General features: G+C 41.7%; 1 protein-coding gene across 1 annotated transcript in view; it reads left to right on the plus strand.

Moving 5' to 3' along the window:
- The window catches only part of PTPRM (protein tyrosine phosphatase receptor type M), a 650,464-nt gene that overhangs the window by 595,356 nt on the left and 42,293 nt on the right, over positions 1-12,815 (plus strand). Inside the window, exon 21 of the mRNA XM_008159881.3 lies at positions 1,271-1,368. Within this exon, the coding sequence (XP_008158103.2) occupies positions 1,271-1,368 (98 nt within the window). The remainder of the gene's footprint in view (positions 1-1,270; positions 1,369-12,815) is intronic.

Below are 12,815 nucleotides of genomic sequence, written 5' to 3' on the forward strand. Positions count from 1 at the left end.
GCACAACTGGATCCCAGTCCCAGCACGTACCTGAACGGATATCTGATTTCACACATAGCATGTGCCTCTCTGTGGCTTTGAAGTTGTATTCCTCACATTTCCTGCACTTCTGCTTGTCTCATAAAGACTTATAATGGTACATTTATTCCCCCAAATATGCATGATCATCAAATGGAGTTTGGGGATTTTCTAAAATCTGGATTAAAAGAAATATTGAATTTCAACTCTCTATACCTGCTGGTATATATAGCACTGGCATTCTGAAATACACATTTTCCCACGTTTTTACCCCAGTCCATTAGAGTTTTTAATTCTCAGATCTCCCAAGAGCTAAGAAAGGAGGTGCTTATCATGTTCAGTGACAAGAAGTACAACTGCTTAAAACTCTAACTTCTCTCTCACTTTAGGAAGTCAGACCCCCCCAAAATGGGTTAATTTGACAGAATAAGAAAAATATTAGACACAAGAAAAGGACATTTTCCTGTAGAGGCTCATTTCATTCTATATACCATTTCCCTGGGATATCTGCCAATTGTTAGCAAGAAGAGTAATGTTATCCATGTTTTAAAATATCACTCTTGAGTATTATGGAGATAAATAGCCAAATGATGGAAAATACCTTTCTTTCGAGTCAATAGTTTAGGGGTAGAAAAAGCTCAAATACAGATATGTTGGATGATATGAGAAAATTCAACTATGAATGAAAAATTCTGTATTTCTATAGGTACTCTTAAAAAGAGTACCCTTTTGCATCAACACTAGAAAGGAGAGCTATGTCCATCTATGCCGCAACCTTCACGGCGGGGTTCAAGGATCTGAAGGAGGGGCCGACACACAAATGAAAATGATATACAAGAAATATGAATTTAGAAGGCATTTGGGGCCAGGTGGAGCCTCTTTCTTGAAGAGACACACCGACTTCTGGCCAGTTCTGCTATTAATTTACTCGAATACACACTTGTCCTTTAGCAATGCATACAGGCATATCAAAGGTAAAGTTTGGTAAACAGTAAAAGGATTATCAGGTTGGGAAATTGCCTTGAGACACCACTATCTTAACAGGAACAATCAGTGCTTAGCTTCAGCCCTGCTAACACCCAAGGTCCATGGGCCTTCCGTGTTCCTTGGTGCACTGACAGTATTGGCAAGTGGTGGCTTCCCACACATCTGTAACAGTGAGAGAACTGCATGTGATTTATTTGCAAGCCCAGAAATTTTCTACTTGGAATCTGACAAAGGAAAAAGAAAAGTTTCTGTTGTTCTGCTGCAGGACCCATGCAGGAGACCATCTACGACTTCTGGAGGATGGTGTGGCACGAAAACACGGCGAGCATAATAATGGTGACCAACCTCGTGGAAGTGGGCAGGGTAAGTGAGACACCAGCATGTCCATTTGTTCCTTGCTTTGTTGGTAACATAAAGTAAGGCCAGAGCAAGCTTCTGGAGCAGTATTTGGTGTACTCCAGAAAACATGAACTACTACAACTCCTCCTACTGCTTGCTGCATTTGCTTATAAATTACCAGTAAACATAGTCTGAATTGCTTTCATTTGTTGCAATAGCGACAGGAAAGGCACTCAAGATTTAAAAGCAGTTGTTATCTGGCTCTATTGAGCACACAAAAACACCTCTAAGCATGAATGTTGGCTGTTGGGTATCAAAACTCCCAGGTGCCGCATTAGACATAACTGCATTCCTTAATTCAGGAAAACTGACTCTAGATACGGTGTACAGTGCTGGATCCAGTCCTTAGGTTTGAATTCAGCACCTCCTCTGGCTGAGATTTTACTTCCCTGTGCCTCCACTTCCCAACCTGCAGAATGGAGATCATCCTCTGTTCCAAGGTTTTGGATCATTTTATCTGTATTAACCATTGATGGCACTATTTTTGTTTAACCAGGAATATTTAAATATTTCTAATCCTCTTAAATATTTCAATCCTATGTTGTAGGATTATTTCCAAAGTGAAATTTAAAAATGAGAAAATACTCAGAGGGCAGTTGCTTTGTTTTATAATAGGGTCACTTCCATGGTTCTGCCCAACTCCAGAACCCATTACATCTTAGAGAAGCTGACACTGTGAGATCTAGCCTCAGCAAAAGCCAGCCTAGAGATCAGCCTAGAATTGAAATACTGAGGCAGAAACCATAAAGGTTTTGTTTCTTAAAATTCTCAATCAGACTTGAAAAAAAAAATCCTGCCATTTACAACCTGGATGAACCTGGAGGACATTATACTAAGTGGAAAAAGCCAGTCGCAGGAGGACAAATACTGCATGGTTCCACATACCTAGAGTAGTCATACCCGCGGAAGCAGAGAACACAAGAGTGGTTGCCAAGGGCTGGGAAGAGAGGGAAATGGGGAGTTGATGTTTAATGGGAGATAACATCTTGGACCTGTGAAGTGCTAAGAATTTGAACTGAGACTGCCACATAAAACCTAAACCTGCAGAGGGTAGACCCTCAGAGAAAGTGTAAAGGAAGGCAGCCAGGCACCAAAACAGGGAAATAACAAGGAAGCAAATCAATCTTCACTTAGGATCTGGGTGAGAAAGCACTTCCACTAACTAATGGGTCAAGGTAAAACACCCTGCCATAAATCAGAAAACATTTAGAGCTGTGAGTCATAAAGTACCATATAGTCAACTTATAGGATGCAAATAAAGGGTACCTAAAGAGAGATATTCTTACATGTTGTTAGAAAAGAAGACTAAGTATCTAATTCAAAAAGCTAAATGAAGAACTGAGTACAACTAAAGAAAGAAAAGAGGAAATAATAAATGAGGAGCAGAAAATGATTAAATAGAAAGCAAAGAAAAAATAATAAAAATCAACATAATCAAAAAGGCTGTATAAAAAACGAATAAAATAAACATCTGGCAATCAGAGTAAAAGAGAAAGAAAACCAAAAATAAATATTAGGAATAGGATAAAGATGTTTTATTAGAACAAGTAATATGAATAACTAACAATAAATTTGAAAATTTAGATACATTAGGCAGTTTTATTGACAAATATGATTTTCCAAAATTGTCAAAAAGAAACAGAAATTCTGAATAGACAATAATTATTTTAAAAGTGAATTATGGTTAAAAAATAAGCCATGAAAAAAAAACAGTCCTGAATATATTTACACACACATATGTTCTACCAAATATTCAAGAACTGGATAATTCAAATCTTATAAAAGTTATTCTAAAAGAAGAGAGAAAGAAAGCTTGCTCCCCCATAAAGGGGAAAATTCTAGGTACCACAAATTTGGAAGAGATAAATAGAACAACAGATGAAAATACCCCAGATGTTGACTGTAGGCATACGTGGGAAAATAAGTAATTAGTGGGAGAGCATGAGCCTTTCAATCAACTGAGCTGGGACATTTGGTTCTTCTTGTGGACAAAAAAAGCCTCCACCATAAAACACCCAAAAATGGATACTAGATAAGAACCAAAATAGCCCTAGTTGGTTTGGCTCAGTGGATAGAGCATCGGCCTTCGGACTGAAGGGTCTCGGGCTCTATTCCAGTCGAGGGCACATGCCTGGGGTTGCGGACTCAATCCCCATTAGGGGGCATGCAGGAGGCAGCCGATCAATGATTCTCTCTAAAAATATATATATATATATATATGAAAGCTTTAAAACTTTTAGAAAAATATGGGGGAAAATATTTATGACCTTTTCTTTTGTTTGAGGAGGTTCAGGCCTTTATCTCGGGAGAGTAAAAATGCCAACTTGCGCGTCCATCTAGGACAACACTCTCTTACAAAGGGTCACAGCATAGTGCCAGCTGCTCAAGAATCAGGAAAGTGCTGGCATCTTTTTTTCTTTGTTTTATTGTATTTTTTCCCATCACCATTTATCCCACCTACACCCTCCTGCACTACCACCCACCCGCCCCCTCTCCTTTGCAGTCACCACACTGTTGTCTGTGTCCATGAGTTCCTTCTCTTTTCTTTTTGCTCAATCCCTCCACTCTCCCCAGCCCCCCGCCCCCCAACTATCTGTCTGCTCTCTAGCTATGAGTCTGTCTCTATTTTGCTTGTTAGTTCAGTTTGTTCATTAAATTCCACATATGAGTGAAATCATGTGGTACTTCTCTTTCTCTGACTGGCTTATTTCACTCAGCATATGACCATATTTTTAAAGAATGCATCAAAGGGGCAAAAAGGTTAATGTATGCTTGCAATCTATATAATCTTACTAACCAATGTCACCCCAATAATAAATTTAATAAAAAGGTGGTAAAAGGATAAAAACTTACAATGCAATAGTTTAGGTACTAAAAGTGTGAAAGCCATTCCTGTCTTTCAGTCCCCTCTCTGCTGGGAGGCAGTGAGACAGAGGCTGGCCTAGAGCCTGGAGCAGCCATGCTCCCTGTGTCTCTGGTCACTGAGCCTCTCCTCCCTCCCAACCCCCGACCTTTCCCCGTCGGCACCTGCTTTATAAGGTTCTTTTAAAAGAACTAATTCTTACCATTTGCAACAGCATGGATGGAGCTGGGGAGCATTATGCTAAGTGAAATAAGCCAGAGTTAGTGAAAGATAAATGCCACATGATCTCACTCATTTATGGATAATAAAGAAAATTATAAACTATTGAACAAAAATAGAGATGGAGGCAAAGAAGCATCGAACAGACTGTCAAATGACAGCGGGAAGGCAGGGGAGGGTTGGGGAGGGGGGTAAGAGATCAACCAAAGGACTTGTATGCATGCATATAAGCACAACCAATGGATGCAAGACACTGGCGGGGACGGGGGTGAGGGCAAGTGGGGGGGGTGGGAGGGTAAGGGAGGCTGGGGGAGGTCAATGGGGGGAGAGGAGAAATATGTACTACTATTTGTAATACCTTAAACAATAAAATTAAAAAAATAAATTTTAAAAAAAAAAGCATTAAAAAAAAAAACAGATTAAATGAGTTTCTATATGTCAGGTGGTTAGGAAAGTTCCTGCCCCGTTTTGAAGACTTAATAAATAGAGGTATTAATATAACCCTTATCTTTGCACCAACAACCCTAAGACCTACAGTGGTGTTTATAATTCTTTATTTCCCACCCAAATCTACCTTCTTTAGCTATGAAAGCAGTAATGACTACTGGAACAAAAACTACCAACTCCACCAGAAAGTAGCTTCTGTAAGGAAAGAGACAGCCTTACGAAATTTGGTCTCTCCCTCTGGGCACTCAGTAAATGCCCAAGGAAATGAATGAATGAGAATTCATCCAACATAGTGTCAGAGAGCAATTAGCATAAACTAGATTAACTATGGCATAATTAAACTCAGTATTTTATCTGTTTTCATGCACTTGGGTTTCTTCCCCTGATATGTGTGATGAATTCTGAATCCTTCGTTCATTTCACAAATATTTGTTGACTGCCTACGTCCGCTAAGGAGAAAGCTATCTGGAGACTGATCTCTCAGTACAGTGCTTTCACAGTAACTGTTCCCCACCCCCTCCAAATATGGCTCATTTGCATCTGAACTTACTTAATCCCAAGGTGAATTGTTTTGAAAAGTAAAAAGTTATGAAAAATAACTACCACTGGATTTTTAAAAATATAATGGCACACATTTATTTGTTGCTTAATTGGAATTCCAAAGCACACTGTCTCCAGACTCTGTCTTAGGAAGTAAGCTATTTCCATACAATAAACCTTTTTTTCCTTTAAGGGAAGATGATGAGGACAGCATAGTCTTTGGCTAAAAATTCAAAAGAAGATTGTGCAAGAAAAATTCAAAAACCCTCCTACAGTAAATAAAGCCCACTGTCTCTTGGACATGGCACATTTAGCAGAGAGCCAGGTTTCGTTTTTAGTTATCTGACTTTAGAAACATGAAAAATGAAAAGGCCGTGCAGCCCTGGCCGAATGGCTCTGTTAGTTGGAGCACTGTCCGGTGCACGGGAAGCTCATCGTGGGTCTGATTCCTGATCAGGGCACATAAGGAGGCAATTGATCGATGTAGCTCTCACCTCCCTCTCTCTCTCTCCTTTCTTCCCTCTCTAATATCAACAATAAAGTTTTTAAATCTTAAAAAATAAATAAATAAATAAATAAATAAGGCCATGAAGCAGTGGTGTCCCTGTTCCTTCCATCAGACACTCAGACGGTCCCATGCAGGGGGATGACTGCTGATTTTTTTGGTGGAAACTATTCCTTCTGACAAATAACCATAGAAACCCCAGCTAAAGGTGTGCAACTGAAGGGGAGAGGGTGACTAGGTTTCAGCTTTATCCATAAATGGAAGCCCATACGCTTATTTTTTTTAAATCCTTCTAAATCCTTACCAGGTTTGTGGAGATGTGGTAAGCTCTGAAGAGCCCCCACCTCATTACCATCAGCCCCTTGGACAGGTCTGTCTTCAATTAGTCATGAATGTAGTGGCATCTGCCCTTGAAATGTCTGGCATGATTTGGAGGTTTTGACAGGAGGGCACATTCCCTCCAGGACCAGGTGCTGACCTTTTCCCATTGTTAATGCTGCCCACTTGTCTAGAGACGACTTCCCATTTTCCATGCTTATGAACAGCAGCAAGAAACCACCGAAGAAATCAAAATGACATGGTTTTCCAGGGCAACAACTACCTACTTGCATGTTTACTGCACATGGTGTGTCCTTCATGAATTAGGCATGAGTGCGCTGGATGCCCGTTTGTTTACACAGACTTGCTGCCGATTCATTAGTCAGAGCTGGGAACCGCTTCCCCCTGATTTCTGCCCTGAAGCAGTCTGCAGCAGGCGGCTGTAATTGACGGTGTTGGAGCCACTGGGAGCCCTTCCCTGTCGCAGCACCTGGTGCAGAAGACACAGACGCTGCACTTCCCTCCAGCAGGGTCCCCGGCGCATCTGCCAGGACCTGTCATTATCTAAGACTTCCTTGTCACCACTGAGCATCCCCTTTCAGCCCGTGTGTTCTGGGATGGGACCCTTGTCAGTTTCCCTGGCACCTGCCCGAAGGCTGCACACCTGGCATTTAAGCTGCACTGGAATGTGTTGTGATTGTTTTCCCTCTTTAATGAACCCACCTGAGGGACATTTAACTTTTCATCCAGTCGCCAGTTTCCCAGGCACTCCCACTTACACTGTTGGTGTGGAGATGCACAAACTCTGTTGTGTTGAACTAATCCATCTGCCAAAAGTCTTATAACCAAATCTGTGGGACTCCCAAAGGAGGTTTTGCACCGGTAATTTAAGCTAATGATTTCTAAACATATTTAGTCAGTTTTATGAAGACCTCATTAGAATGCGACTGTGTGTTAAAAATCCAAATAAGATCTCATAGTCATGTAGGAAAATTATTGTGGAGTTGCTCTGAATAGTTTTTATAACAGGTGACACAGTGTTTTTGGAGCTAAAAGAAGTAGGTACTGAGATGTTAATCTCTATCAATATAGACCAGTGGTCGGCAAACTCATTAGTCACCAGAGCCAAATATCAACAGGACAACGATTGAAATTGCTTTTGAGAGCCAAATTTTTTAAACTTAAACTTCTTCTAACGCCACTTCTTCAAAATAGACTCGCCCAGGCCGTGGTATTTTGTGGAAGAGCCACACTCAAGGGGCCAAAGAGCCGCATGTGGCTCGCGAGCCACAGTTTGCCGACCACTGATATAGAGGATTGGAGGGAACCACCTAAATGGATGCTTTAAAGATTATTACCCACCCAAAGAGGTTGGCATAATTCCTTTCCTAACATTTGTCACTAAAAGAGTAATGAAAGAAAAAAGTTTAAGATGAACACTACACATCGGAATTAACTTTCTAATTCACATGCAAGGGAAGTATATTAACATTCCCCGTGCCCCTTTCACATACAACAAAGAACATCTGCTTTTCTACAAAAGTCACCAGTTCCCGGAGCAATGGAAGAAGCAAGCAAGAAAGAGGCCAGGTTTATAAAATGTGGAAATACTGCTTAATAGTAGGAATAGCGTAGGTAACGCCTAACAGTACAAAATAATAATAATATTTTCTGCAAAATCTTTCAAGTTGTGCCAAGAATCACACCCATAATGAAGGGAAGAGACAGATTCTTTTCATAGACATTGCCGAAACTGTTCTCCCTTGAACTGTCACTATTACCTTTGCTAGATCTTCCTTAATGAACTGGATTTTTAAGATGGATCTTTTTTGACCTTGGTAATTATAGCCCCAACTCTTATTAATTTATACTTGTTCAATAAACATTCCTCTTCATTTCAATCGACTGCCAACCACTTCAACAATCATATTAATGTAGCTGATTCAAGCCATCCCTCCCTCCATAATTCCCACCCAGGTACTGCCACACTTCACATCACCTCCTCCCAGCGTATCACCCGATAAGGCACTAACCGCTGTCATCAGTAGGAGAGGGGCGCTGTACAGAGCCCTTGTGGCAGCAGGCTCTTCCCGAAGAGATGACTCCCTTTGAGGTTCTCTCTGCCCAAAGATCTCGGTTTCCCTCTGTAAAAAGTTGGAAAATCAACCTAAGAGCCTGATTTGTCCTGTTGACAAATTAACTCAAAGTAGGCTTTCTAATACCTTTTAGCATTTAATGATACACTTACTATATCACTGGCACTAAGAAATTAAAGATATTTGTATTTCACTTGTCCTCAAAGAACATAGAATATGGTAATAGGTAATCATTTCAACAATTAACTATAATACATGTAGGTCAGCATGATGACAGCTGTAGTGAAGGGACCAGTTCTCCAGAGGGAATCTCAGAGGAGTTCATGGAGAATGTGGTGAGGAGCTGGACCTTAATAAGAGAAAGAACTTTAAATGGCAAGAATGAGACAATAACCACTTGGGGAGAGGGGGCAGAGAAAGGAGAGTAAATGGCCAAATGGGGAAAGAGCCAGTGGCCTGGTGTGGCTGTTGGAGAGTGGAGGGGGGAGTATAGTGAACTCTGAGGCTGAAAAGCTTGTTGAAGCCTTATCAATGGGGGTGTGAAATGCCGTTCTAGGAGTAAGGAAAGGTAGACACAGGAAGTGGGTGGTGTGCCTGTCTGTTTGTTACAATAGAAGGCATTGAGCTGGCGAATCATATGTTCCAATTAGTGTTGCTGATCTGATCTAATCTTAATAGTCATTGGATTTTACATGGAAAAGGTCATTGGTAATCTTTTGCCTGAGTAGTTTCAGAGGAATGACCTAACCGAGTTCTTTGGTTGTATGCAACAGAAATCAACTCAGGCTAATTTAAGGCAAAGGGACATTTATTAGAAGAAAATTAGGAGCTCAGGGTGTTGACGTGATGAATAAGGCTTGCAAACAGGGGAATGACACCAACTCCAGAGGGCCGGTGAGTGGGCGGGCCTCACAGCCAGACAGTCTGGTCATGGTGCTGATGCAGAGAGGATGAGCACCAACAATTTCCAGGCTTTCTCACTGTGTTCAGGGTTCAGAACAGAGCATCTGGCTCCCCCAGATTGGTTCACGTGCTCATCCCTTGCTCTCCAGGGCCCCTAATTGATAAGCTACCCCTTGGGGAAGAAGTAGCCCCCAAAAGGACATCAAGGACACTTTAGGAAGGATGAATGGATAAAGGGATGTTGAGTGACCAGGAAACAACCAGCATTCACTATGAATGGTGGGACGGAAAGCAGTCTATAGGGTCAAGGCAAGAGTAGAAAACACGAATGAGTAGACTGAGTTCAATCTTATCAGAAGTTTAGCTGAGAAAGGAAGAGAAAGAAATAAACAGAAAAGCATTTACAATCAAAGGATATTTTAAAGGTGGGAGACCTTTGAAAATTGTATGTGCTACAGAAAGAATCAGGAGAAAGGGAGTGATTAACACCTTAGAAGGCAGACCGCTGAGGGGATGTTTTCCACGGAGGCAGAGTGCAAATCTGCAGTTCAGCCTTATAAGAGACAACATCTTTCTGACCTGGAGAACAGAGACAGGTGAGGATGCAGTGAAATCAATGTAACCAAAACAAGTGAACAACACACTTAGAATGGCACCCTCTCCTGACAACCTCAGTTTCCTGGAAAAGAAAAGGCAGTGCCGTGGGCTGAGACTTGGGGGAAATAGCTATATTATAGAGGCGTCAAGAGCACGGGTGAAGGGTTAGGCAGGAGCTGGCCTGCTCCTCTCTTAGAAATAAGAATAGGGAAAGATGCAAGCCAGACTCCGTCGATGGCAGCTGGTCCTGAGGGATGGGAATCCTGGGACAACAGTAGCCAGAGTCCTCACAGAACTGACTCTGAGGGGGACAGGTCACCACAACTCAGGCTGAGTGTGAGCATTTCTAAGTGAACTCTCACCTCTGAGCCTTAGTTTACACATCCCCAAAATGAAGGGAAATTGTCTGAATGAACCCTAAAATCCCATGTTTATATGAAGAATTTCTATTTGTTGTTTCCATTTAAATAACAAGCACATCTGCAGCCCAGTCACGTCCTAATGCACGGGCCTCCGGGCCCTCCTGGCACTCACTGTGTCTGCTCTGAATATCAGCTGTGGGAAAAAAGCATGGAGTCTGGATTTTCTAAAAGGAATAAGTCAGTAAAAAGACACGCGTGCCCTTTTCCTTGCGAGAAGGCCGTCCCCTTTTATTTCTTCTGCACTAAACACATTTTATAGAAAATCTAGAGCAGAATATTGCAGTGTGTGATTGGGTACCAACGAGATGAATTCTGTCAGTGTTCTATCTATATTTCACTTATACAGACTGTAAAAGATGCTCAGTCTATAATTTATAGACCTTCCTTTGAAAATGAGCTAATCTGACTACAGTAAATTATGATTTTGAGAAAATATCTTCTTTTTCAAAGTTCTCAAAATTGCTTATCACAATTCACCAGTTTATCAGCTGGCACCACAGAGCGATCTTACCTTCCCAGCACTTTTCTGTGTCTGGAACCGAGGATCAGCAGTCCCGCACCTGCTTCCTGCCTGCTGCCGGGAGGGTCTGTGGGGAGAACAGGGCCACTTGGGAGAACTCTCCCAATCATCTAATAAGGATGGCTCTGTATACCCGTCGTGTTCTGTGTAACGGCAAGTGTGGCTTGTGCATCTAGAAGACCACCTTGTGCACAGAAAACTTCTTTTACACACACCCCAAAATCAATAGAGTCATCATCCTCACTTAATGTCCATCAATCCAATTTGGATAGCAAATCTATTTCATTGAAAGGTAAACTGTGGTGTGAAGAACATTCAAAAACAGACACAATTGTAAAACAAATTCATTTAAGTAGGAAACACTTCATTGACTACCAAATTGGGTGGTGATTTTGAAAAAAATGTGAGACTAAAGGCAAACAAATGTTTTCAAAATAAAGCAAAGAGAAAACCACATAACTAAGTATTGCATTTTAAAGCTTAAAGTAATAGGGTTTCTTATGTAAAATTCTGTATCTGTAATGCTAATCCCAACTTCTGTAAAATGTTCTGATAGTGTCCTTGCAAATAAATGTGGAGTGTGTGTGTGTGTGTGTGTGTGTGTGTATAACATACAGGCATTTGTTAAGGCTTACTATTCCCCTGCCTCACATTTGCTCACATGGGTAACCAGACTAGATTCTTTTCAATTTCCACATTTTCTGTACCTGATAAAAGGTTCTTACCATATATGTGCATCACACACACATACTTGAGCTCCCTTGCTCACACATCCTTGCGCACTTAGAAATGCTCTTTCCTTGTTGGGAACAGCGAAGTGCTATTTGTTCTGAGTGCAGACCATTGTCTCCTTCTTTTCTGAATTCCGCATGAGTTGTTACAGTGAATTAAAGAATTTCCTAGGGGAAGACAGCATCAGTCTCATAGCTTTTCCTCACACGTCCTGTTTCACTGCTGTTGTCAGTGCTAGCGACCTTAACCCGTTGGAGTCTGTTCATTTCTCTGTGGCTCTTCCGGTACACGTGGAACTAGTTAGCTAGCTATCAAGTGACCTCTCGACCTCCTATCGGTGAAGGCCAGAAAAACAGAAGAGGGGATCCCTGCCTTCAAGACATGTACAACCCAAATATAGAGGCAGGACTTGCAGTTGCAAACAAAAAGGAACAAAACACCTTTGGGAACGATTTCGCCCTCCCCTCCCAGATCGCAGGCCTCTGTGAGTCAAGACGAGGTTCTTTCATCTGGGAGTCCCAGAAGGCTGGCCACAGAGAAAGGATGAGGGAGTGTTCCGTGACTGTTTCTAAAGAGTTGGAAGAATAATTACAAAAGAGCACATAAGCTAACGGAAATAACTTATTCCATACAAGGGAAATTCCTGTTGACCACTCTCCTTCCCTGGATTTCTGATTCACTGGGTGAAAGGCTGGAATCTAAAGTCACACGTGTATGTACAACATGGTCATTATGGGTGTGGGTGAAGTTACCACAGCTGTGCTTGATATGACGGAAATCTCTTTATAGTTAGCCTGCCTAATTAACCCTTATGCATTAAGTTCTTGGCAATTCCCTAAAAAGCTGTCATTTTTTTTTCCCACATATTGATGAATTATAAAATAGGCTCCAGAGACAATTCAGTATGTGCTAGAAGTCATCTGTCAGTTTCGTATCAGCCATCTCTAATAGTGCCACAGTGGTGGGGTATTGCAGCATCGAAGCAGATTTGCGGGTCTGAATAACAAGTGTTTCTCAGAACACGCTCTCCTGGCTCCTAGGTAGCTTCGAGCTGCATGCAGGTCAGCTCTGCAGTAGTCTCTAGCTGAACCCATGGAGCGCCCGCTTTCATGGTCACCATTGGCAAGGCCTGCTGCTTGCCCTCACAGACACTCTTGCTGCTTTGCCACCGTGACCTGGCCCTGGAAAAGTCCTCATGTTCATCTCTGTCTGGACTTCCTGTGTATTTGCTGTTTTACTGGCCTGGGCT

Source organism: Eptesicus fuscus, chromosome 12 (genome assembly GCF_027574615.1).
Source record: "Eptesicus fuscus isolate TK198812 chromosome 12, DD_ASM_mEF_20220401, whole genome shotgun sequence".
NCBI lineage: Eukaryota > Metazoa > Chordata > Mammalia > Chiroptera > Vespertilionidae > Eptesicus > Eptesicus fuscus.